Below are 27,642 nucleotides of genomic sequence, written 5' to 3'. Positions count from 1 at the left end.
AAGCACTGACATACGTTCGCTAGAAGTTGGAGGGGTTCGACCAAACTCCATTATGGAAACGCTTAGTTTAATGAAAACCTTATTGTGTGCACCAGGCGCTCTAAAGTTATTATTTCAGTTTACAGCTGTCTGTTTGGATACAGGAGAAGAGATTTATTGCACTCTCCCACCACAACAGACTTCCTTGCTGATGGACAATGTGTCCAGAATAATGATATGACTTTGGCCTACCCCTTTTCTCTTCCACAGAGCTATTAACAATAATGCTGAGGAACCAGGGGTACAGGCTGGATGGGCCGAGGGAAATAAACTACTGAACCTTTACCCTCAGCACTGCCCAAGCTGTTTACACTGGAAGAAGTCCCATTAGCTTTTCTCATCCCATTTTCCCTTTCCTCTGTGCTTCCACAAGCAGATGTGACAAAACACCACAAAAAAGATTATTCTCAGAGTATTTTCCCAGCCTCACCACAACCAGAAAGTAACAAAAATCTCTTATGTGAGATTTTCAAATCAGCGTTTCTAATCACTTGGAGCTGAAGCAGCATCTCATTTAAAAACTTCTTGTCCACTCTTCGGTTGTTACCGCGCCTGGTGTTCAGGACAAATCGGAGAGATCCACGTGGCACTGACATCTCTGAAGCACTATCTTGCACCCGACATCTTGGGCTAAGTACAACCATTCAAAGAGCCCAAGGCAGAAGTGCTTGAAATAAAGCACTTTACTTAAAGCGCTCTAGATTAGGTCAGGACAGAACAGAACACACATGCGCTGTTCGGTGAGGGGGGTTGGGGGCTCAGAGGCTGCCTGCGGCAGCTGAGGCCAGCAGGCTGGGGGTGTTTCTGCATGCCTCCCAGGAGAATGCCAAGTCCCGCCAAGCCCAGGTTGTGGGCACAGGTCTTGGTGGGGGCCAGGCTGGTCCGCACAGCAGAGAGGTTTCATTGCCCCAGCTGCAGTTCCTGGATGCACTGCTTTTTCACCAGGAACTGTGGCTAGGGGGGAGGGAGTGAAGAGAAACCCCTCTGCCACATGGACCTGGACCTGGCCCCCATCCAGACCCAAGCCCACAAGTTGGGGGGGGGGGAGACACATAACAGAGAGGCTCTGTTCCCCTACCCCCCTGCCTGGCCTGGCAGGGAGGAGACAGAGCCTTTTCTGCCTCCTCTCTGTGACAGCCCAGGGGGCAAAGCTGGGCTGGTGCCTGCCTGGAGCAGACAAGCGCTGGCTGAGGCTCGCTAGACACCCAGGGAGGGGCCCCAGGATGCCAGCAGAATGAGTCCTACTTTGACTCAGGATGGGATGCAATACAAATGTTTGATAAAGTGCTCTAACCTGAAGTGCTTTATTCTGATACCACATCCATCCAGTGTTATCTTGGAGTGGAATCCACCATTTTTAAAGTGCTTTATGTGCTATGAACTTCTCCTCAGTTACAGTTTAGAGCACTTTCTGTACACTTAATGCATAGTAAGTGTAACCTATGTACATGCCCTTGGATTGCAGCTCAGAGTCATTAGACCCTTAATCCCCACTCAGTCCACTCTCACAGTGAACTCCTATTGACCTTCAAGGAACATAAGGACCGAGCAGAGATTTCAGAGTTTCAGATCTACTCTGGATCATTTCTACACCTTCCTTCTGCCAACTCAGGCTCTTCTTCAGGCCTATCTAGAGCCCTTCCAGCTTTCTCAGTTCTTCCCGACACCCTCATAGTATCCTATTCTCTTAGGGTCCACAGACCTCCCGGCTGCTTGTAAGATCACCCCAACAGGATGGTTCATTATTGCAATATAATGCAACGGAAACAATGCAATACATTAGCTTACAGCTTCACCAAGGATTCATCCATGTGGTTATTTTTTTTCTTGTTGCAGCAGCCTGCATTAAGAGTCAGGTATTCTCTTTGGTATATGAAGCTGTAGAACTTTACAATCCCAGAAACATATAGGAAATCCTAAATACATTCTTATTGTGTGGCCTGCTTTAGTCTACCAACAACAACATTCATTTAAAAATAAACAGAACACAGCTTTCAAAGACATCCTGCAGAGAATACTGCTCATTTTGTAGAGGGGTTTTAAATTTCTATGAGTCACTGCAATATGGAGCACAATCCTGAAGAAAGTTTCAATTGTTCTGCTTCAGTGATAGGGAATCTACAAGAATTATTAAGAAATTAATTTTATCCATCTCTCTCCAGTTTGGAAATAGTATTGGAATCCTTGACAGAATTCCAGCTCTGCATGTCTTTATCCAGGCAGGAAATATTCTCTGAACAAATAGTATTTTGGCACATCCATTTCATAAACCTGCTTGACAGCCAAAAGCAGGAATTACAGGAATATGTGTTTTTTAGTATCTACTAATTTTTATATATTTATTTATTTATATTTTATTCTTAATGCATTACGGCTCAGACCAAACTCTTGGGCAAACATTTTGGTTTGGTCTTAATGTAGTTTAGCTGGCTCATCCATCCTGAGTTTTTCTTGCCACTAAGATTGGCCCTTGACTTCAAAACTGTCACTCATACTCAACCAAAAGCACAACCTTCTGAACCCTGAAGAGGTTTGGGCCATAGACCCAGGCTGGCTGGAAGATATACTTACTTCTGTAACGCAAATATAAAATTAACAAGGACACTAATCTCTCTGGGTGCAGATACAAAACACGTTTATGTAGTAAACTGACTTTGCTATACTGTGAAACCAGAGCAGACACAGGACACTACCCTGTTATATGCTAAACTACTCAAATCCAGGGTACATTTATCCCTTGAAAAAAATGCAGCAACTTTATTATGTGAGAAAGTTAGTACATAAATGCATCATATGTTTAGTCTCCCATTTGTTTTCATCCCCAGCTGCCCCACCACCTAACACCAGTTTACATAACAACACCTACAACAGGCAACTTGCTTGCTATAGTTGGCTGCATGCCCTCTCCTTACTTCAGAGTAAAAACTGGGATAAATTACTTCATAGCAATTGTGTCATGTGTCCAAACCATATGACGGGTTGAAGAGGAACCTTAAACCCAAAGGCAGCAAAACATTGGGGAAGTTTAGATCTAGGTCTAGTTCTGCACTGAAGTGCTTGACTGCAACGGCAACTCACTTTCACACGCAGGCCTTTCTCCGCTTACTCGTGATCCAGGCACTTCTTCTCCACTCTCAAAGACACACCAACAGCTTTCCTCATCCTGGCTGCATTGCACTGGTGAGAAGCTCCCATTGTTCCCCTCACACTGAGGGATGTACCCTTTGCCGATTTCCCGTGAACTCGTTTTTGGCTTCAGCATGCTACAGAGAGCAGGACCTTTAAAGACAAGAGACTGACTATGGGGGGCGGGGGGAGTATAAAAAAGAAACTCCGAGCATCTGCAGAAATGAACTGCAGTACTCGCTGCGACTGGTTTGAAACACCACACCTCACACACACAATACTTCAATTTGAGGGCTTTTCATGGTCAAGAAAGATAATAAACACTGACATGAGATCACAGTTAAGTTTGCATCAAAACAGATACAGAGCAGATACTACTATAACTACAAGATAAGCATAATAAAATGTAAGTTACTTGAATCTGCACAAAGTGAGTTTTGTATAAATATGCGACCTGGGCAAATATAATATTGACTGTTTTTCTCTGGCTGTGTTTAAGTCCCTTGGTTCACCTCCTATTGCCATTCTAGTTAATGAACTTTCTTAGTAGAGCTGGAGATGAAATAGGACAGAAATTAGGACCAAAAACAACAAAAATGTCATGAACTAATAATCTGGAGGAAAAAAAAAAAAATCAAACTGTCATTTGAAGCATTTTGTTTTGAGAACTTTGAAAGGTACTGTTTGGGTTTTGTTATATTTTTAATTAACACTTTAATTAATATACACATACTATAAATTAAGTAACATTTCTAAACAAAAAGTCATTTCAAACTGAAAAGCAAAATGATTTTAGAAAAAACATTTTAAAAGCCCATCTTGACTATTTAAAATTGGGGTGGGGGAGAGGCATTTAAACTAGGATCTTCATCAAAAATAACTCTTTCCTTCAGACAGTTTTGTTTTTCTTAAATGAACCTTTTCTGATGAAAGCAGGGCTCATAAGAACATGTGGCACAGTCAAAGGGGTGGGATGTGACTGCATTGCTGTACCCCTCCGAATCCACCCCTGAAGTTGTAATAAGGATGCTGTCATATCATGGTTTGACTGTAGAACAATCTGTTTGCTAACAGGGTTGTAAAGAAACTCTTCCAGGGACAATAACGAGTCGGTAATGACCATCTAAAGAGAACCTAGTTTTCTCCACCTTTGCCGCAGGAAGCAAACAAGAGAAAATCCCCAGCAGCAGAACAAAGGAACCAAGGTATTGATCCTGCCTTTAAAAAAAACGAGTCAAAGCATCGTAGAAATCATAGAAAATTAGGGATGGAAAGGACCTCAAGAGGTCATCTAGTCCAACCCTCTGCTCAAAGCAGGACCAGCCCCAACTAAATCATCTCAGCCAAGTTCGTCTAGACGGGTCTGAAAAACCTCCAAGGATGGAGGTCGCACCACCTGTCTGGGTAATCTGTTCCAGTGCCTTACTACCCTCTTTCAAACCCCCCTTCAAGTAGCCGAAGGTGGCTATTAAATCCCCCCTCAGTCTTCTCTTCCCTGGACTAAATATGCCTAAATAATTCCCTCAGACTCTCCTCAGAAGTCATGTCCCCCAACCCCTCACCATTTTTGTTGCCCTCCGCTGGACTCTCTCCAATTTGTCCAATTTCTGTAGCGGGGGCCCAAAACAGAACACAGTACTCCAGAGGTGGCCTCACCAGTGCTGAATAGAGGGGAAGAATCACCTCCCTCGATCTGCTGACAATGCTCCTATTAATGCAGCCCAGTATGCCATTAGCCTTCTTGTCAACAAGGGCACACTGCTGCCTCATATTAAGTTTATTGTCCACTATGACCCCCAGGACCTTTTCTGCAGAGCTGCTGGCCAGCCAGTCAGCCCCCAGCCTGTACTGGTGCATGGGATTGCTCCGGCCTAAGAGCAGGACTTTGAACTTGTCCTTATTGAACATGAGATTTATTCTGGCCCAATCTGCCAACTTGTCTAGGTCACCCTGAATCCTAGCCCTACCCCGCAACAAATCTACTGCTCCCCCCAGCTTGGTGTTATCTGCAAACTTGCTGAGGATGCACTCTATGCCATCTTTCAGGTCACTAATGAAGATATTAAACACACCTGGCCCCAGGACCAACCTGACAGGCACTCCACTTGATACTGGCTGCAAACTAGACATTGAGCCACTGACTACTACCCTCTGAGCCTGATTATCCAGCCAATTTTTTATCCACCTTACAGACTATTCATCCAACGCATACTTTCTTGGCTTGCCTACAAGAATGTTATGGCAGACCATATCAGAAACCTTGCTAAAGTCAAGGTATATCACATCCACTGCACTTCCTGCATCGCAGAGCCAGTCATCTCATCACAGAAGGCAATCAGGTTGGTCAAGCATGACTTGCCCTTGGTGAATCCATGCCAACTGTTCCTGATCACCTTCTTGTCCAAGTGCTTAAAAATGGATTCCTTGAGGATCTGCTCCGTGATCTATTTGGGGATTAGGGTGAAGCTGACTGGTCTGTAGTTCCCTGGATTCTCCTTCTTCCCTTTCTTAAATATGTCTGCCCTTTTCCAATTGTCTGGGACCTCTCCTGATCACCATGAGTTTTCAGAGATGATGGCCAGTGGCTCTGCAATCACATCAGCCAACTCTCTCAGCACCCTTGGGTGCATCCTGTCTGGCCCCATGTCCAGCATTTCTAAATAGTGCCTAACCTGTTCTTTCACTGCTGTTGGCTGCTCACCTCCACCCCAAACTGTGCTGCCCAGTGCAGTAGTCTGCGTGCTGACCTTGCCTGTGAAGACTAAGGGGAAAAAGGCATTGAGTACTTCTGCCTTTTCCTCATTATCTATCACTAGGTTGCCTCCCCCATTCAGTAAGGGACCCACACTTTCCCTGATCCTCCTCTTGTTACTGACATACTTGTAGAAACTCTTCTTGTTACCCTCCACAAACCTTGCTAGCTGCAACTCCTGGCATCATAACATCAAGCCACACAAGAAATAGGGGTAGAGGACAGGGTCATGCTCTCCTAACAAGGACTCCTGTTTAACTGCATCTCCAACACTGCAGTAATCTCTTCATACCCTTGTCTGAGGCATGCCCTAGAGCATCAGGGAGTTGGAGAGGTACCCCTGGAGCAGCTTTCCTACCTCATTTTCAGGTCTGTTGCATCTGAACAGGGAGCAGGTAGTGGGGGCTGTGTTTCTCAGAAACATCCTTAAGTGCACTGGGGAAGCAATGCAGTCACTCTCTGCTGATACTTACACTGGGGTTTGTCATCTGAATCCTGGCTACTGTGCTGAAGCACTTCGCCTGACATGGGATCCACACACTGCACATCTGAGTCCAATTTCTGCACCATGGTGTATTCACCAGTCTGAAAAGAACCAATTACAATATCACTGCCGAGCACAACACTTTTTCAAAAGGCTACTAATAATGCACACAGCATGGGCCAGAACCCACTTTCAAAAGTCCTGATTAATAGATGTTTGCTTAGGATTAAGTCTTCAGTTTTGCATTAAAAGAAAGCAGTGACAAGATGAACCTCCATAATCGGAGCTGCTATGATAGCCTGATTCCACACAGGAAGCCAGGCTCTAGCAGAAGCAGCTCTCGCACATTTAAAAACTATTCATAGGACAACTGTATTTTTTTTAAAAATGCAGGTTTAAATGCCATGGTAGCCCTCATCCCCTTCCAAAACTCCAGTCAAATGAATGGAAATCCCACTGGACGTTTTTCTGGGGACAGATGGCACTGACTTCAGTCTTTCAGGTCCAGCTTTTAACTGCTATTGGTAGAATACATTGAAATAGGCCACCTAAAAGTCAGTTAACTTAACTGTGCCATTGAGATCTGAGAACACAGCCATGTTATCCAGGGAAAGCTTGGCTGGGAAAAATACCTCAGAGGATACTATCCCTTCTCCATTACCTGTGAACAACTTAAACCATCTCTGAAGGAGAATGACAGCCATTCTCCTGCATGCACCAGACTTTGCTCAGAGGCCTGCCTCCCCCTTAAGAGTGATGTGACTGCATGAATGGAGGAGTCTGGGAGCTCCTCCGCCCTGAAAATGCAAGTGCCCAGGACTTCAGAAGCAATAAGCTAGATGGGGAAAGCTTACTCCCCTCCGCCCTCCACACCTGGTCACATTAACTTGCCTCTAGACATGAGGGGATGAACAGGTCTGCAGGAGCAGTGTTGAATGGTGCTCCACTCTGCTTCCAGCTGGAAATTAAAGCATTGGCTCGAGACCGCTGACATGATGTCTGGCCTTTGAGAGAAAGAAAATATTCATTCCAGCTCTGTTAACACAATAAATAAATCTGATCTCCTGCCACTGCCCAAGGGCATAAAAGTGCACCACATTTACTACTCATCTCCTTTGGACTCTCCTATGGTCCCAGACAGGCATCTCCCAAAAGAAACCTTTGTGTCTACACAGAAAGTGCTCATTCTCCTTGGCTGCATCAACACGTTCATTAATGCACTGTGATTACTGTGCATGAAGTTTAGTACTTGGATAGCCAAGTACTAAATCAATATGTAGTAACTCATGCTACTGTGCAGTAGCACCACTACATGGGCTTTTAGTGATGCTTGCTACACAGTAGCCTGTGACAGGGGGCCATCTCAGGGCCAGCCACCTACTTCAGCCTGCCCACCTGTCTAGGGCAGTTCGCCCACCTAACTCACCTGCCATGCCTTTGTTATATTTGAAAAGAAGTTGTTTCTAGGCAGGAAGCTGACCATTTAACGCCCTGAGGCCAACGGTGTAATACATGGCTCCATAGCACCCCTACACTGTGTGCTGTGCCTCACAGATGGCATCCAAAAATTATTTCCAACTCCCCCAGCCCCGTTGCTGGGCTGCACTCAGCCTCTGGCCCAAACTTGGCTTTAGATGTCCTTAGACATGCTCCAGCTACATGCCTCCTCACTGGGGCCTATGAGTAGTCCTTCAGGCCCCCTTGGGCCCTACTGAAGGCAGCCAGCAGTAGCCACTTCACTCCCTCACTGAGGCCACTACTCTGTCCCCTTACAGGAGCCTCCCGTCCTTCTACGTGGACTTTGGCCCTATCTCAGATGCCATTCAATAGACCTGAACCCTGCCTCAGGCCCCACTCAGTGGACCTGGGTGCCTGTGCTTTTCTGGCGGGGTGTGCTCCCCTAGCCTTTCCCCTCTACAGAGCACCTGCAAGGCAGCAGGGGCTGAGGCTTTCCAGAGCCCCATACTCACTTTTCACTAAGGGGGCACAGGTGTGGCATTTCCTGGAAGCTGCCCTCCCATAAGCAGCCCCACCACACCATCTAACCCCAGCACGGTGTAGTTTCAGGTTATGCCCAAGGACCAGGAACCTCCTCCATCCCCTTAGTTCCTACCCTTGACCTCCAGGTGTTCTGAGACCAGAAGTACTCTGGCCGAGAGGACTTCATCCTTTGGCTCCCCAGTTGCAACTGGCAGCCCTGCTCTTTGAGTCTGGTCTTATAACCTGGCTGCCTAGCCCTACACCAATCAGGCAGCCTCCTGACTCCCATGTGACCACCTGATTGGGTCTTCTCCCACCTGCAGGCTGGTCTACAGCCCGCTCAAGCTCTTAAAGTGGCAGGCAAAGGTGCCTTGACACAGCCTAATACTACTAGGCAATAGCACATTAGCATGTTTTTTGCCCCACCACACTATCGCAGAGTGTTATTAAGCTACTGTGCAGTTAACATCTCATGTAGATGTGCCCTTTGTGTACCAGCAATTGTTGCAAACCAATCAGAATAAAGAGGTAAAGGGACAATTCCTTCTCAGAGTAATGTCACTGACTTCAAATGAGTTAGCCCAGCAATGAAAACAGACAAGTCCCCTCTGCTGGCCTCTGTTGAAAGGTGCTGGGAGTCTACCGATACAGCTGGAGTTGCACAGGAAACTAAAGGACAATCAATGTGGAAAACACCTCAGCAGAATGCTTAGTATTTTCATCCATGCTACAAGGAGACAGCAACCAGGTTTCAGTGCGTTTAAAGGTTGAAAAGGAAAAATGGTTCTTTAGATAACAAGAATCTTGGAGGGCCTACGGGAAAGGAGACTTCTCAGATGTAAATGGAATTATACTTTAATTAAACAAATCTGTTGTCAGTTCTCTGTAGCTCCAAGAGGCTTAGGAGATGACTCAGATTCTTACAACCAAAAACCTATGTCCCTTTTGCTTGAGTGTCAGTCTGGCTTCACTTAAGTAGATGCTTAGCTTCAATTGTTCTCATCACATAATTAAAGATGGGAATTATTCCAGTGCTTAAAAGTATGCCTATGTATTATTGCAATACAATCACAAAGGACTGTTTGATGTTAGCAGCAAAGGACATCTGAAACTCAGCTGGGCACTTATGATTCTACTCAGTACTAGGTTGTAGTGAACGTATAGGCTAATACAGTTCATGAAATTGTGAACTCCATAAAACAGAACACTTTCTTGAAAAATGGTGCCCACTCCTAAATCACATCAAGCTAAAGGATAAATCAGGAAATCAAAAGGACTGCCAAATATCTGAGGCAGCAGCACGCAGGCTCTTCCAGCTACAAAACAAAAGATCAAATTAAAACTCTTCCTTCGGTTTTCTTCTTTTGGTGTGGTTACAAGAAACTTGTGTTATGCTGTAGGCTACTTAGTAAATATCTCAGTAAAGATTCAAATCTATACTGCAACACACTAATAAAGGTTAATTGCTTCTCTGTGTCAGCTAAGAATGCGGCAGGTGGAAAATGTAACTTACATTTTGGGAGTTGTGCTGAGCGTACACGCAGAGAATCCATGACATAACGTCCCTGCTCGTCCACACACCAGCAGTGACCTGGGCAAGATAACAGTAGCCTTAGTCTGGAAACTGTAAGTCCCTTGACTGATTTATCATTAGCTAAAGTTGACCTGAACCCAAGAAGAACTGTATTTATTGTTTTGCAGGAATGCTGCACATGACCTATAAGGCAGGGTTGTGATGAACACAACAGATTAGGCTAGCTGCTCTATCCAGATCCCAGAAAAGCAGCTGTGTGTAATGCTTGCAAACACTGGCATTTCCAGTTCTGGTCCCCAGTCAAGCTTAGAAATGCAGAAGCATGTGATTTTTGTTTTTAATTCATAAACTCACCCAAACTACACAAATTCTTAATATCTTGATCATCCCACAGGCTAGTCCATGCAAGCCTATGGATATGCCAACTAAGATTCAACCTCAGTATCATGGCTCTAGTTTGTAGTTTAGCCAAAGATCCAGGGTGTTCCTTGTTCTGTCAGATATAACTCAGGTGACAAAGAGCAAATCCATATATGAACCATACAAGGCCCTGTTTAACTCTGGTTTACAACTGATGAGACTTCACTGGAATCGCTTGAAACATCTGTCATTTGATATACCAGATCAAATTTGGCCTGTGCATAGTGTTTATAAGAAGATTCATTTTCAAACTCATATCCTAATAGACTCAAAATGTTCTTTTTTTGTTGTTGCTGCTGCTGCACAAAACCATAACGTGGGGGAGGTTAGGAGGTAAATGAGGCAAAGCAAGAGCTGGTATCAGAAGAAAAAGGCAACTCTTAGGTCAGTTCTGAGCCATTCCCTTCGATAATTTAGAGTGGCTTTGGAATTCCTCCAAATTGCTTCAGAGGAAACAGACTTCTGGTGATTGCTTCACTGCTGTCCCACTCTGCAGCATGTGCCACAGCTGTGACAGTCAGGGACCACCCAGTGATTCCACCCCAAAGTACACTTAGTGGGCCATAATTTGGCCTAGTATCTTTACATTGTCTCTATGGTCTTTCCCCTGGAAATGCAGATGTAACATAGCAGCGGACAAAATAGTCTGGAGTAAGAAATAACCCCTGATGCTATTTCCTGTTTTGTTATGTTCAAACACAATGGCTAGGGACAGAAATTACACATAAACCAGTATAAGTGACTGGAAGCCAATTCAAATCTGTAATACAAGAAAAGTTCAGTGCATATAAACCACTTTCAAAATGGTCGAAACTGGTTTAAGATAAACCTGGATGGTTGTAGTGTCAGACTTAACTGACAGGGTAAATTGGTTAATTGAACTACTGTCCAGATCCCCTCCAGATTCAAGTTAACTCTCAGTCCCTTAGCATCCCAGCATGCCTTGCATCCCCCCCACCTGCAGGGTGGGCAGGCAAGCCTTGGCCCAAGCTGTCTGCTCCAGCTGAGCAGGGAGACATGATCTAGCATCCCACCCAGCTTCAGGCCTGGGCCACTGCAGGCATGTGGCTGCATTTCTAGAATCAAAAGTGAATGTCTGTTCACTTGCTTATCAGTTCAATCTATGCAGTTTACACTAACCTATGGAGACTGAATCAATTCAGCCTCATGCTTTTTGACTGTCAGTTCTTAGCCTATCTGACTTGCCTTTGCTCAGCTAATACAAGCAGTAACACTTATTTTGCTAATGGACCCTCACCAGTACTCTCATAGCATTGGACTGGTTCCCAGTTCCCCAGTCCATCACACTGGGGAACGTAAGGATGAAATCCCAAGAGCATGGCTTCTCCAGCAGAACTTCTTGAACTGAAACGATTCCTCCAGTAGAAATGCAGGGCTACAAAACAAAGGCCAAATATTAATGGAGCTGATAAAACACCTCATGTAATGAAAGCTATTTTAAAAATGGATATTTACAGCACCTTACTCTAGTCCCTGTTTAGAAGGGACAGGGGAAAGAAACCGTGGGAAATGCAATGACTGAGAAATATCCAGATATTAATGGCACTCCCTGCATTACATAACAATTCAGATCTACTTCTGGTATAGGGAGGTGAAACTCCTTTAACTGCAATGGAGAAAATGCCATTTTCAGCCAGACTGAATTTGGTCTAGAAAGTTTTAGTACGTAAAAATAATGTTGTGGACTCATTTGTGCACTAAACTCTTGTAAGCAAAGACATTCATCTCAAAGGGTTCCTTATCAGTCCCAATTTACCAATTATACTAGGGCTGCATTTCCTTCCAACCTACTTGATTGTGCAGCCAGTCGTATTGCATAATCACTGCCAGTCAATAATTTTTCAGAGAACGTGGTCCCTGACTGAAAGGATTGAGTAAAATGAAGGAGGTCCTGGTCCATCAGCTGTATTCCTTTTGCCATTAAAAAGCTCTCTCCAAACGGGAAGTGGGAATCATCTGAAGCTACAATGAGTTGCTCTGCTTCATCAATAAGCTGCATTGCTTCCTTTTTCATGCTTTCACATGCACCAGGGCCTGTTGATAGTAAAGGGGGTGAGGTGAGTATTTAGTTTTATTTAATCCAGGAGAGGTTAGTAACACTCACACTGGACAGCTTTAACATACTTTAGTTCCTTTGTATGTGTGCATTGGTTTGCACAGTTTCACAAAGCACCTCTGTAGCAACACAAGGAAGCAAATGAGCAAAAAGAGCTCATTATTATGGTTTATCTGCAGTCAGGGTGGATCCAGAGGGGGTGCAGTGGCATGGTCACACCTCATTTTGAGTGTGCTACACCTGAGCTTTTAATATAGATCTGGCTGGAGCCTCTCCTTTCAGCTCCTGAGTACAGGAGGTGAACACTGCTGCTGCTCCCCGCCTTTCCCCAACTTCTGAATCCAGCACGGAGAAGGGAGGGGAAGGGTGAACTGAAGCAGCATTCAGCCCCTGAGCTCTGGAGACTTGTGCAAGCAGGGCTCTAGCTAAACCCAGCTCCAATCAGTTGGTGAACTTGGAGCTCACTGCTGACAACAAGCTCTAGCAGGAGCCCAGGTAGCAAGCTCAGAGCTCACTGCACATACAAGATGCAGCCAAAATGGAGTTCACCCTGCTTTGCTCCATTCCTGGCTGTGTTACCAGGTACAACCTAAACATATGGAAAGATTCAGCCCCTTCTCTGAAGAATCAACAATCAGCAAAAAAAGAGGCAGCATACAAGCAAAGTGTCCAGGGTGATGATTGGCACACAGCCTCTCATTTCCATGTTTATATTCTTTGTTCAGATGCATTTGTTAAAATCAGGGACATGATAAATGAGCTGTCCAACCTGCTCTGCTAAGACAGCTCAGTACTAAATCTGGAATGTCACTACTCCCCACCTGCCTTTAGAGCACACTGGAGTTCTCCAATATTCGTTCTCCTACTGGAGGTCTTCTAGCCATTGTCTTTCTCTCCTTCAACCTGAAAACTATGATATCATGATGAACTATCCATACGCCCAAGTGATGTAAGTATGGGATCCAGCTACTTTAGTGTGATGTGGACTACCTATGCAGGACCTTCAGCAGGTGTGTCAGGCTGACCTAACTATAGACTTCCATGGGAGTTTTATTGCCGACTTCATAACATTGAGCTGGGCCAACGCTGAATGCTTTTGAAAAACTCACACAGCTTCAAATATTTAGCTATATTTAGAATATTTCTATGATCCTCGTTAATCTTGAATCTCACTACACTATGTTACTCTAGCCATACATCAGAAAAATATTTAAGCATGTGCTTCAAGTCCTGTTGACTTCAGCAGAACTCAAGAACATGTTGAAATGCTTCACTTAATTGAGTTGTTTTCTGAATTAAAGTCCATAAAAGACTGACTAATAAGAATAGCAAAGGAAATTCCTCTCTCTGCTTTGCAGTTCCTTATTAAACTGTTTATTTTATCACTGTTAATATACATGAACTTTCCATACAAGTATAAGCAAATCTTATTCCTGCATTTCATTATCTTTAAAAGACCCAACTGTGTTTGGTCAACCTTTTATCTGCAGATTTATTATGTTCAAATTTCAAAACGGGGACCATAAATGATAACATCTATTGGACTCTGACAAGAGTCATTCTTTCCTATTGAAATATGTAAACATGTCCCATATTTTATTTCTCCACTTCAATAAACTGCAGGGAGAGGGATCTCTTCTTTTCTAAAAACAAGTGCTCTCACATCTGGATGTTAGCATCTTAGCCATCAACAGACTCAATTACAACCCTTTACTTGACCTGTGGGAGTGATCGTCCTTGACTGTGGGGGATTGCCAACAACGACGGATGCTAGCAGTATTGGTTGGGTCAGTGGGTCACTTATCTCCTACTGTGCAATATTTTAAAATACTTTTTCTTACCGGGATAAAGAAAGAGCCAGAAACTGTGTAGTTACTTACATGTTGGCACTTTGTTCACCTCAGTCTTTGTTCCCTGCAGCTCTTCTCCTTTGTTATCCACACACCAACAATTGCGAAGATCAAAGTGGCCTAAAAGGGCACTGAAATCAGTGTAGGACCCTGGGTAGTAGTTCAGCTGACCCTGCAGAAGCTGCCAAAATGTGTATGGGTCCAACAAAATGTTCTCTGATTCAGTTATTATATTGCCATCCAGGACTTCAGCAGGAAGAGCATCAAAGAAAGGATACTTGGTGAATGCTGGGAAGATATTTTGGTGGCCAGCCTCATACAGATTCTTAACAAAGGCTGCAAAGCGTTGGGAAGATGTTTCTTTATATTCAGTTAGTATGTTGAAAAGGTCAGTAACAGGCAGAGTTTTGCCTTCATTGTTCTCACTGATCCATCTCTGGTACCATTCAAAGGCTTGCTCGGGAGGGCCATTGCACTGCACCGGTCTCCAGTTACCACCAGTGCTGCACTGGGGGATGTAAACTCTGGAAATCTGGGAGAGGGCACTTGCATCTGACAACAGCAGTTGTACTGTCTCTAGGAAAACCTGACCAGCTGTTAACTGGCAAGGGCTTGGGCCTGGAGGGAAGAAAATACATAACTCAGTTATTTCAGGAATGTACTCCAGGCACATGACACAATCTCACCTGGACACATTTGCTTTGCAAACACACTTACACAAATTGTTTGTTACTAATGTGCATTATTACAATGGGCATTGGGACAATTTGTGGTGTTTGGTCCATTATTAAAAATGGGACCAAATCTTGAGATTTTTACCCCAAACCAGATTTTCAAAATACCTACGTACCAAATGCCATAGACAGGAATTTAGAAAGATTTACAGAAACAACCAAGCAGATTAGGTGCCTAACTCCATGGATTTCAATGGAAATCAATGAAAATTAAGCACCTAATCCTACTTGGTGCCCATCTACATGTTTTAATTTAATTACTGCAAAAATATGACCTATAGTCTTTAGTCAGAGAAATTCTCACTGAACTAACTAAGCCCCATGGATAGCAATGGGATCACTTGTATAGTACAGCATTACTGAGCAGTAGAATAACAAGGTTGAGGAGAATAGGGCACCTGCCCCAGGCACCAACCTGGGGAGGGAGGTGGAAAAGAAAGGCTGTTGCCACAGCTGCAAAATCACACTGGCGGCAACCGGAAGTCACTGCTGCTCCCACGTGTGACAGCTACCAGTGCCACATCATCATGCCTCTGCCACCCAACTTCTCTCTCCTCCAGGAAAAAGAATTTCAATTCTTCAGAGACACAATGGATAAATTGGAGCCAAAACTCACTGTACTGGCACTTGCTACTGCAGGGTCAGCAAATAAAGTAAAGGCAGCAGCTCACGTTCTCATGTGCAGCAGACTACTATGAACCTAGATCACCAGTAATCCTCGCTCTTTACTGGATAAAGCACCTCTTTGCTTCTGTTTATAGCCCAAACAGGCTCATAAATCCCTAAGTGCTCCAGGACACACATCATGGCCATGTGGGTCTGTTCAAAACTTTGCTATTATTTCCTAGCGTTGACCTCTCCAAAGTGAGAGTTCAAGAAGTTAGGTAGGGGACTGTGCTCCTGGAACCTGTTCCCTCCACTGGTCTGCGACTGTTCAAGTTCACTGAGCTTCAAGAGCCAATAAGACCTTTCCATTTAGGCAAGACTAAGAAGAAGGACAGAGAGATTTGCATTTTTTGTTTGACAGCTTCAATCCTACTGTTAGACCTAATTTGTAGAACATCTAATCGTTACAGGTGTGCAAAGCTTTGGTCAACGATTGGATTCAGAGAAGATTCAGCTCAGTTTGGAGGCTGAATCACGGAAGCTGAATTGAATAGGGTGACCAAAAAAACCCTCTGAATCGATTTGGCGCCTCCAAATCGATTCAGAAAAGATTCTTTCAGGGAAACAGACACTGAGAAGAGTGAGGGGGAGTAGGGGGAGCAAGACAGAAATCTGTAGCTGGCCAGTGACTGTGATCTTTCCCTGAGTCTCCTTCCAGTCACAGTTCTCAGGGAGAAGGATATAGAAACAGCATATAAGCCTCTGTCTGCAGCCTTTCTGTCCCTTTTGTGAGCTGTTTCTGCCTGAGCAAAAGAGGTGGGTGACTGGCCCAGAAACAGGCAGGTGGGTGAAGATCACCAGGAAGGCCCCCCTGTTACAGGCTACCATCCCTGCTGTTTTCATCCAAATCTGCCTTAACACACACAAATGACACAAATTTAGTTTGTAGCAGTTTGAGGTGCAGTTTCCCAGAAACCCCTAAACCTATATCCTTGAAATTTGTCAGGCTTCATGCCCTCAGAAGGAACTACCATCCCTGCTGGTTTCATCCAAATCTGATAAAAAATGACAAGGTTATAGGTATTTCAGTGACTCCCCATTATAGTCTATGGCCAAATCACCAAATCTGTCCAAATCAGCACCAAATCTTCCAAAGCCGATTTCGCTGAATTAATTTGGGACAGTAATGAGAATCTCTGAATTGAATCACTGTCCTCCAAATCAAATACTTCCCTATTCTCGCAGGCCTACTAATCATCTGTCCCACTTAGTTTTCTACTAATTGATCTGAACTGAGTATGTGACTTGCATTAACAGTGTGTTAGCTTTTGTCTCCTGGTCCACACAAGAACTTCAGCCTCCTGTAACGTCCTAAACTGGAGGACATAATCCTTTATCGCATAAAAAAGAAATTTGTGATTTTGCCTCTGAAGGTTCTGGTCCATCAACTCCTGCCCTCAGCTTATGGGAGGCCTGTGACAGCCACAGATTATAGCAAAAGCTGCGTTAATCGGCACTTTATTAGCTGGAAAACTCTACTAACTGGCATCTGAGGGACGCGGCAAAAGTGAAACTGGAAGTACCACTTCCTGGGGACTTCTCACTTGGCTGCCGTGAGCTGAGTTTTTCTTTGCCACTTCTTTGGCACATGGCCCAGGGCAAAGGAGCCTGTGCAGGGCCCCCCCCCCACCCTGTCCCCTGGCACACTGACGTGAGGGAGCGCATTTGATTAACTGGCATCCCCCATTCCCGGATGTCAGATAACAGAGCTTTTACTGTATTTTGTCCCAGGAGAAAAATAGATTCCACATCCTGCAAGAACACAGGCCAATCTAGGGAAACATTAAAAAGTCCATAGGCTAACCAGCTGTAACACATAAGTTAGCCACATGCACTTCAACAAGGCTAGAACTGAGGAACATGGTCATTAACAAGGATACAGCTTGGATCGTTCTGCTCTGTACATGTGGGCGCTGCTCACTTCTGCTAGGGGGGAAATCTTCCTTATGTCTCAGCTTGCCAGGGGTTATATACTCTGGAATTCCTGGACTACTAGGAATCTACAGAAAACCAAGTCTGATGTTCTACCCAGCACAGGGATATGGTGCTCCCACAAACTAGCATACTTTTCCAGTCTCTAGCAAAACAAGAAAACACAAATACAGTCCCTTCAAAATGTGCAAAAAAAACCCCAAACACCCATCAGATACCAATCCCCAGACTCACACTGCATGGGCTTTCCAGATTTTCTTTTTGTTCCTGGAATAGTCCTGCCATCCAAATCAACACAAAAGCAATCTGGTCCATGACACTGGACTGGTAGAAAATCTCCTTCCTCAGTACAAGCGGGAATAAATGGATCAGACCCTGCTGGCTCGCTTTGCTTCAAGCTTTGCAGATGACTTCTTTGCTTCTCACATGTAGTGGCACACCTCGGACGTTTGCCTTGAACTCTTGAGCCTGGGACCTCCCTTCCTTGTGAGTCCACACACCAGCACTCAGCTGCATAGCACTGGATTTCCTCATATCTCCCTTCCTTAGTGCATGTTGGAACAAACAAATTGCTGGACTCCTCAGTACAGTCTTTGGACCTCAAAACTATTTTCACAACTTCCCCTAAATCTTCAGAGATGTCGTCTGGGACAGAAATAACATGTTGTAAAAAGGTAAAAAACTCTGGAAGTTCCAGCACGGAAGCAAGAAATTTAATTGCATTCTGATTGTCTTGCAAACTAATGGTGCGGGCAAAAGTGTCCACAAGAGGTTTACTCGCAATGAAGCTCTCCTCTGATGTTTCCAGTGAAGTCTCCTTTGCTAATTTTTCAAAGCTCTCTCCACTATCCATTCCTCCTTGCTGGGAAAACTGGCCAATGTTGAATTTCCCTCTAGTGCCGAGAGCTCCTGTAAAGTTAAACTGAATCAGGTTCTTCAAGAATTTTCCTCCAAAGAGATTTTCTTGGAAGCGCTTGGGATTAGAGGCGAACTGAAGAGCAACTCGAGCCAACTCCCTGGATGGAAACATGCCTCTGACAGCTTCACTCAGGACTGATTCAAGCTCAAGCAGCTGATTGAGACCTGGCCTTTCTGTAAGAGGAGACACCAATCCAGAATCCACAAACAACTCTTTGAAGGAAGGAGGGCAAGACTTCGAGAATATGCCTATTTCCTCTGCCTTCATTTCTTGGGTGTTGAATAAACTATGCTGGCTGAAGTGTCCAACAGGTCCATAAAAAAGCTTGGAGAGAGCCTGCCGTCTCTCCGAGATGCATGTTTGTTCTTCACCTAGACAAAGGAAAACAAGGAGATAGACATTTTAGAAACCCAGAAACCTGCTGCATCACTGTTGCCTTTCATGGCACCTTGACCCAAGTTCTCCGATCAGGTCTTCCCTTTACCTTTCATCCTTTGCCTTTGACTCTGGCTCATGCTCCTGCTTTTTCGTTTTGCTCTCTCACATACTTGGTTATCTTGGCTGCCCTTCCTCATGTGTGGGCCTTGTCCTTTACTGCTGGTAAGATCTATCTACTCCTTCCTAGGATTCCAGCAGGCCACCCCCTCATTCTAATCTCTCATCTTGATACCCCTCTTGCTCGTCATCCTCTCACCTACGTTCCTGTTCCTGGGGTTGAACTGCTGATACGTCTGTATAGACTCTGATGTGAGCCCAGGAGAGCAGTCAGGAGATAAGCGTGTCAAACTCCCGCCCAGTCTGCTCATGTCTGAGCCCACACTTCAGGCAGAACTGAAGTCAAACACGGAGAGTTGGAGGCACATGTTTAGGGCCAAGTACCTGAGCTATTTACTTGGCCCAATTTTCAGGCTCCATCATTCCCAGAGGAGGCCAGGCTTACTCTCGGGGTGCTCTGGGCCTCACTCCAGAGGCCAAACAGACATAACTTCATTTTGCTATAATTATTGAATCATTGCACTTTCAGAACTAGCCCATTCCATATTTTCAGTTGTGCTTTTGGTTGACAACTCTTTGAGAGACTCGTGTTTCCCTATGGGGACCAAACAGGCCATCACTAACTTCACATCCTCCTAAGTGTCAGCACATAGAAGAACATGTCAAGACCTCTCCTGTGCAGTACCTGGGAGTGCCCGCATGCAGAAGGACTTGCCCACTCATTCCTTGCTCTTCCTGCCCCATATACCAGAGACAAGGCAGAGCGGGCACCTGAGAGTGGCCCCGAATGTGAACCAATACACCTGCTCAAGCCAGAGACCGCAGGAACCTCTCATGGTTCACACACTCAGTGCTGCTTGGACGCAGCTCCACTGTCTCTATTTCAGGAGCTGACATGCACCAAGCCAGACAGGAGGGTGGTGGCACTTCATGGTACAGCAGCAATACAGACCCTCCCCACACAAACAGCAGTATCAATCAAGCGTCACGTTTCTTTAATGCTGTTTTCCTTCCCACTGAACCAGATTACCCAAGTGTGAATAGAAGAAGCAGACAAAGCCCCCTTCTGATAGAAGGGCGTCAATTTAAAACAAAATAAAGGGGGGCTATCACATCACATGTAGCTGCCTGAGCACAGACTATCTAAGAATAATACGTCCTTGTGAAAATTCCTTTTCAGCGGTTAGACTGCAAAGCTGCCAAAGTAGCCTCCCGGCTTAGATTTCCTGAGTCTGCCAATAAAAGCTGCATGGCTTAATTGCAAGCAGCCTCAAGTTAAGTCACAGAAATGATCAGAAGCAGTCAGCAGAGCACGCTCAGCGAAAACAACGAGCCCTGACATATGGAGAGGCCTCTCCAAGGTTCCCTTGCAATATCCTTGCTGATCAGCCTGGAGGGCACACTACCATTTTCATTTTACAGTAAGCCTGTCTTGGTCTAAAGCATTTAGTGACTGCTTCATGAGTGACACCCAGAATAGATAATTTCTTTGCCTACATAGTATGTCTATGGTCTGAGAGACACAAAAATTAACTTCCCCAAAGGCTACCTGTCTTAAGCCCCCGTACCCCTCCCTGACCGCATAAATTCAGGCATTTATCCTTACTTTGACTGTTTTTAAACAAATCTTCTCCACCCCCATTTGACCCGTTAGCACCTTCTGCTGTCATCTTCTATTCCAGTCTCTGACTTGATGCTTTTTTTGGAATGAAATCTCCCTCTGTTCACAACATGGACATCCGCACACCTTTTCTTCATTTGCTTTTATCGGATTTGACAAACTTCACAGCCAAACACCACAGGGACAAAGACGAGGAACAACTTGACCAGACGGCTAGACAGACACCACAGAAGCAATGCAACACCACACCAGAAGCTTCACTATATAGGAGGGTCAAACCACATAAAATTATGCCGATGACACTGTGCATCACAAGCACTGGGATTTGAAGTGCACTTTATTAAATATTTGGCTCCTGGAGTCAGGTAATCACATGTGAATCTTGGTCTTTCTTCAAAATCACAGCGATTTTCTGGCTTTCATGGTCACAGAGATAAGCTTGAAAATGTGGAACTTGAAAGGTATGTCTGCGCCATTTTTCCAGCATATCCCCGTATATGATCTAACTACCCATTCCTGCTCACCAAATCTAGATATGTAGCAGTGAAGCCACTTTGAGGATGTGTACAAGTGGGAACTGGTGCTTGGGGATGTTCCTGCTAGATTATACTGGGATATGTTGTAGACATACATTAGAGACCTCGAAAATCAGGAGAGAAACTAAAAAGAACCTAACATCCATTCTTACTTTCTTTCTTTCATACATTCAGAAAGAAAGAATGGATGTATAGAAGAAAGTCGGGCAGAAGGGCAGGGCAGAGTTTGTATTACGGATGACAGAAATCTGTAGCATGACCATGAGGTTTTATCCCAACATCTATATGAAACTTCCAGAACTGAGAACTAGGAGCATGTGCATGAGCATGTGCACATACATGAGAAAGAGAGAGAAAGAATCTGTATTTTACATGAGATGAAGCACTGGTTTGTTAGCCTGATAACTACAATACCTACCACAAACTGGAAGCTGCCCTTGCCTTCTTGTTCCCTGAAACTCCTGCCCCTTGTTGCCCACACACCAGCACTGCCCATCCTGCTGGCACTGCAGTGGGTTATAGTCTCCATGATCATCACAAGACGGCCTGTACGTGTGCCCAAAGCGAACAGCTGTTGACCTCTCAACCTCACATTTAGAGGGGCCTATAAGAGAAATGCTGTGCGTTAAGGAGGAGCAGCATGAGATGCTGAAGAAAATCTTTCTTTTACTGAGCCTGAAAAAACCTTTGATTGTTTTTCCACAAAGATCCCAAAATCCCAGCCTGAGGGTTCTATTTTTGTTCTTATTCTTTTTGTTAGAATTCATTCTTGAAAGAAAACACTAACAACAAACGCTGTGACACTTGACAGTCATTGCAATACCACTGCAGACAAAGTAATTGCTCATTCGATATTCTACATTGCAGGGCTGCAACAGGGTTGGGCTTTTTAAGTTAATTTAATGGTAATGAATTAACCCATTAATTTCACCAGCTTGCTCACGGTTCTTGTTTGAGGTGGAATTCTCCGCCTGCTATTTGTAATGCACCCGCCTAGTACACATAGTTGTGCCTCCTGCTACTGGCCGTTAGAGCGGGAGGGGCAATCCAAGTCCCTGCTTTGCTCTCCACTGACAACTTACATGGGTTGTTAAGATGCACACGGGTTCACTCCATAGCACTGCACGTGGGAGGGGGAAGATGCCTTCCTGACCCCCAAAAATAGATTAAATACCAGAAACATGGCAAGCTTTGCTCCCCCGTTCAGCACCTGAGCTCAAGAAATAGCAGCTCACAGGGGCATAGTTAAAAGGCGGGCAGGGGGGCAATGGACTGGACACCACTTGTTCAGGGCAGCGAAGCATTGATCTGTAAGCCATGCTCCATGATCCCCCACCCTTGGGCACCCTCCTACTGCCATTCTGTCCAGAGAGCACACCCTCTCATGGCAGGGTCCCCCCTACTCCCCACAGGGCATGCTCCCTCTCTGGCAAGGCATAGTCTCCCAACAACCAGGCTCCACACCACCCTTTTACCCCTGCAAAAGAGGCCACCTGAGGATTTTGCCCCACCAGCAGCCCATCTACACTGCTGGTAGCTCATACCAGCATTCCCAGAGCTCATCAGTTCAGGACCAGTTTGCCTGCCACCCTGGCAGCCGTCACGCTTGAGTTCCCATATTTCTCCACAACTCCCAGAGCTCCAGTTTGGTGCTACTTACAGCGAAACCTGCCCGAGGCAGCCAGCTGCACCCCCAGAAACCTCCTCTGAAGAATCCGATACACGCTGGTCTCAGTGAAGGTGCGGGCAGGCTCCAGTGCAGAGAAAATTGTGTCGTAAACTTCTTCAAGCAACAGTTCCAACCCTGAGAGAGAAGAGAGCCTTTTAGCCCAGGGTTCCCCTTTTAAAAATGAGAGATTTCACCTCCTATTCATGCCTCTCTGAAAGCTGCTGCAGATAGATGCCAGAAACACCTGCACTTCTGCACTGATCAAGAAACAGGGATTTATGCAGTACAGCTACTCCTCGCTTAATGTCATAGTTACGTTCTTGAAAGTGTGACTTTAAGCAAAATGATGTTAAGCGAATCTGATTACATCACAGTAGTTACCTACTAGCAGGCGGTGGCCAAACAACATTATAATCAAAAACTGCGCGACTTTATAAAAGAGTATGTTCTCTAATAGACCAGTGATGTAACAATGAAACAACATTAACCGGGATGATGTTAAGTAAGAAATACCAGTATGCACCACAAGGCAATTCCCTGTGCCACAGGCTGGGTTGGGCTGGTTTTCAGTAGCCTATCTACCAAGTACAGGTTTCTCTTGCCTACTACAGTTTTGCCAACCACAGGTTTGAGTGTCCATGCTTAATATTCTATGTACCATTTTAGCTACCATGAGTAACCATGGTTTTCCATGGCCGCACATCAGCCCGCCACCTGCCTTTTTTCCCCATAAGCCTTTTGTCTTGCCAACCACGGTCTTGCCAACCACGGGAACTTTCAGGAACCTAACCCCAATGGTTGGCGGGGGAAACCTCTATTGAGAACTGGTAGCTTCAACTTCAGGATCCAACCTTCCCTTTAAAGCAGGGGTGCCAAACATGTAGCCCCAGGCGAGATTCAGCTCGTGAAGCCATTCCATGTAGCTCACTGGGCTACCAGAAATTGCAAGTAGTTGTAAAATAGGGGCATGTCCTGCTGCAGAATTGCTGCTGATAGAAAATGCTATTGGTGGCAGGGTTGAGACAAGCAAAGGCTGGGCAGATGCATCCCCACCACTGTACTGGACCTGGCAGCTGCTGCTGGCCCTGTGAATCCAGTCTGGAAGAAGCCCCTGCAGTTCAGATGCAGCCAAGGAGCCATGGTGAGTTTGATACCCCTGATAAAAGGAGAAGTATCTAGCTATTATGGATGTGGAGATGACCAAATGGTTAGCCAGAAGTAAACAGATACAGTGGTACCTGCTGGAGTCTGCAACCGAAACCACTTTTCTTATTCATCTCAATTGAGTGCTGAGAGTTTTCTGTTGAGCTTAAGATTCTTCCACTATCTCTTCCCCTCACTGTTGAGAGATGAGCTTAAAACTCACTGGACTGCTCACTGAACAGCCAGGAGAGCGATTTCTACCTAATCCCACACCCTGATCTTCCTGGAAGGTCCCTGATTGCAAAATGTGTCATGTACCATTCAATGGGAATGCACCCTATGTTTTCTCACGGGCAAAGGCTATTCCCACTCTTACAGGGAAGGGTGTAGGTCACTCACCAGGTCTGTGGTGTTCCAAGGAGAGTGCTGATAACTATAACTAACCATGATGGTGACTCTCTCATAATGACTGTGGCCAGTAGGGACCAGACAGTCAACTAGATCAAGAAAAGAGACTCCCTGGGACTGTTACCATCAGGTAGTAACTGCATTCATTGCCAATGATTGGTGCTATTCCTAGGGGAGAAATGTGCCTTTCTGTGAAATAATTTAGCTAGTGATTTCCAACTCCAACTGGTCCTGCCATGAAAATTAGCTGCATGGCCAGGTACTACGTCATAGCGGCCTTGGCATTATATAGCTGTCTGCCCTCACTTACCAGTTTCTGCTAATTCCCTCCCTAGGCTGTCAGCACAGTAACAGTACCCAGAGACCTCTGGGAACATGCTTCTGAAGGAGCTGAATGTCTGGAATGCTTCTGGGAACCTAAAAGAAAAGGCAGATTGTTATAAAAGGGAGAGTTTGCAGAGACTGTCTGATCACGATAAAGAAATGTTATTGCTCCTCCCAGGACTTCTACTGCAGGGTTCGTTGCACAGCCCAAAGTCCTTATGGGCCCGGTTATGTCACAGCAAAATTCCAAGGAGATCCAAATGTCAGGGTTTCCTCTTATTACTGAAGCTCTATGCTGTGAAACTGTGTCCTTCAATCAGGTTACATCCAAAATTGTCACATTCATTATATGCACCCAAACCTTCCCTTTATACAGCCTTTTTGACAATAAAGCAGCAGCACTAAGAACCGAGAAGCCCTCTCCTGAATAACAGACATCAAAACACTTAAATAAGGAAAAGGCAAGGGTGTCACATCTCAACAGATTTCAGTTCACTGTAACCACTTAATATACAATGATGATGAGGGCGGACAGGATGTTGCTAGCTAACTTTCAATCATATCCTCAGCTTCGAAAGATTGTCAAAGATTGTAAAATACGCGTTGGTTTACTTAATTCAATTATACATATCCATTCATTTGCTGTTTTCCACAAATCCTCAGGAGATGGCAGAAAGCCTACATAAACAGGCTGCTTCCCCTTCCACCCCGCCCCAGCACATCTACTTTCTCCAGTGAATTAAGCAGGGAACAGCTGATAAAAACCTCACTAATCTGCTACATTGGGAGAACAAGGCTCCATGAATTAAAGGGAGAGTTTATGTTTTAAAGAATATTACAAATGATCACTCTTTTTTCTGGAGATCAAAGGGTCTTTTGATGCTTTAAAAATATTCTAATAGTGATGATAACTAGATCCTAGCAAAGGAGAGACTTAAATAGGAAATTTAACTTGGACAGAGTTGGGAGAAAAAATGTATATGATAAATGTCACCTTAACTGATGGATGACCTAAAGCACCTTCAATCAGAAAGAAGATAAATTTTCAAGGTCCAGGCAAGGTCTTCATGGCAAATGAAAGAATTGCACCAAGTTCCCTTGCAAAAAGATTAGCATTATATAGGATACGTATGATCCAGGCACACACCTTCCAGCTACATGCAGTTTCACAGTTTCATAGTCACATAGTGAAATTCAGTAAAGGGGTATGCAATGCATTGCATCAGAAGCTAAAAGGGCCAGCCTTCCTAGACAGGCTTTTAACAAAGATGGATTATTTTAAAAACTGAAATGTTGTATTGCAGAACAGATACCACGGTGACAGGTGCAATGGGAGGAAGGAAGGGAGGGAGATTAATTTAGGCCACAGCCTGGGAAGCTGGAGGGGTTTTGGGCCAAAATAATTTTAAATTCTCCTTTCCACTCTACGTAGGCCCCTGTAGCTAGACAGAGCTAGCGCTTCATGCCAGGTGACAGTAGTCTTAGGGCTATTCTAATTCATACCAGCCTACAACCTTCTCAACAAACTGAAAAGGCAGCCAAGGATCAGGCTGACATAGCCCTGCTCCTAGCATGTGAAGTGGTGGAAGATTCCCTCTTTTATCACTGGATGGAACTTAGATTTGGGAGCTAGCCTTCCTGGATCACCTTTGGACACCATTTCTGTTGGTGGGCAAGTCCCACCACAAGAGAGTCCATCCCACTGATAATAATAATTGCATGGTAACAGTGACCACCTGTCATGCTCCAGGGCACAAATGGATTATTGATGGGATGAGGAAGGAATTTGTTTATAGATTATTACATTTTTTAAGGCCAGAAGAGATCATTGTGATCATGTGGTTTGACCTACTGCAAAATAAATTCTTCCCCTTGTCCTCCCCATACAGTGTGGCATAACAGACTGTACATTTTAGAAGCTTTCAGCTTCCTGTGACCAAGAGGTAGGTCAGCACAGCTGATAAACAAAAAGTGTAACCTTGTATGGAACATTTTTTATACATACGAGATTAGTGCAACTCTATCCACTGGAAGACTCAGCCTCTTAGACTGGGACCATCTCCAGGGCATCTGAACATGTAGATGTTTGAAACAGGCTGCTGTGTAAATGATTTCTGTAGTTCACCTTGTTCGGCATTCAACTTTCTAAAATATAGTTGCCAAATTGCATTGCATTGGATGTGTGGCTAGACATGCAGTCATACTTCGGGGTTGATTATTCTTGTCCTGAGCTGACAGTATGGTTAAATAAGATGCCAAAGGTATAAATTAAGCCCCCACAAACATATGGATAAGATTTCACATGCCTGGTTTTGAAAATCCACTTCTTTTTTGGTTCTATTTTTCTTAACCATTGTTCCAGCAACAGGTAATAGCAAATGTGCTGGACTTTAATTCTCAAAGCCTGTCACAAAAGTGGCTACAGCATTTGTGACTCTACTTGAGGGGGTCAGAACCATGACTTTAAACACATTTCTCTGATAAGTGTTTTGAAATAAGCAGACGTGTATAGAAAATGAGAAAAGGAAGGAGATAAATAATATGGATTTGCAGGCATTATCCCTGAGAGTGGGGCTCTGAACTTCACTTGCAACAAAGATAACAGTTTTTGATTTTTAAGACTGGTTTTAAAAAAGGCCTTTCCTACCTTCAAACAGTGCAATGCAAATCATAACCACTCCTACACAGTGCCAGCTAGCAAGCTACAGAAGAGCAACTGAATCTGGCCAGGTGCCAGATGATTGGAAGGTAGCAAATGTGGTCCCCATCTTCAAGAAGGGGAAGAGGGAGGACCCGGGCAACCATAGGCCCGTCAGTCTTACCTCAATCCTGGGGAAACTCTTTGAGAAGATCATCAAGGAGCACATTTGTGATGGGCCGGCATCAGAAATGATGCTCAGGGGCAATCAGCATGGATTTATTAGGGGGAGATC

General features: G+C 44.7%; 1 protein-coding gene across 1 annotated transcript in view; it reads right to left on the bottom strand.

Moving 5' to 3' along the window:
• TG (thyroglobulin) overlaps positions 1-27,642 on the bottom strand; it is a 257,089-nt gene that overhangs the window by 214,822 nt on the left and 14,625 nt on the right. Inside the window, exons 6-16 of the mRNA XM_019519642.1 lie at positions 24,696-24,802; positions 22,826-22,969; positions 21,584-21,769; positions 17,829-18,884; positions 14,293-14,880; positions 12,148-12,390; positions 11,594-11,731; positions 9,895-9,972; positions 7,293-7,405; positions 6,391-6,502; positions 3,118-3,318 (exon numbers count right to left, since the gene is read on the bottom strand). Coding sequence (XP_019375187.1) covers positions 3,118-3,318; positions 6,391-6,502; positions 7,293-7,405; positions 9,895-9,972; positions 11,594-11,731; positions 12,148-12,390; positions 14,293-14,880; positions 17,829-18,884; positions 21,584-21,769; positions 22,826-22,969; positions 24,696-24,802 — 2,966 coding nt within the window. The remainder of the gene's footprint in view (positions 1-3,117; positions 3,319-6,390; positions 6,503-7,292; positions 7,406-9,894; positions 9,973-11,593; positions 11,732-12,147; positions 12,391-14,292; positions 14,881-17,828; positions 18,885-21,583; positions 21,770-22,825; positions 22,970-24,695; positions 24,803-27,642) is intronic.

The sequence above is a fragment of the Gavialis gangeticus genome, unplaced genomic scaffold (assembly GCF_001723915.1).
Source record: "Gavialis gangeticus isolate Ggan-Ray unplaced genomic scaffold, GavGan_comp1, whole genome shotgun sequence".
Classification (NCBI taxonomy): Eukaryota; Metazoa; Chordata; order Crocodylia; family Gavialidae; genus Gavialis; species Gavialis gangeticus.
Note: the sequence above shows the minus strand (reverse complement) of the source record. Positions and strands in the feature narration are given on the sequence as shown.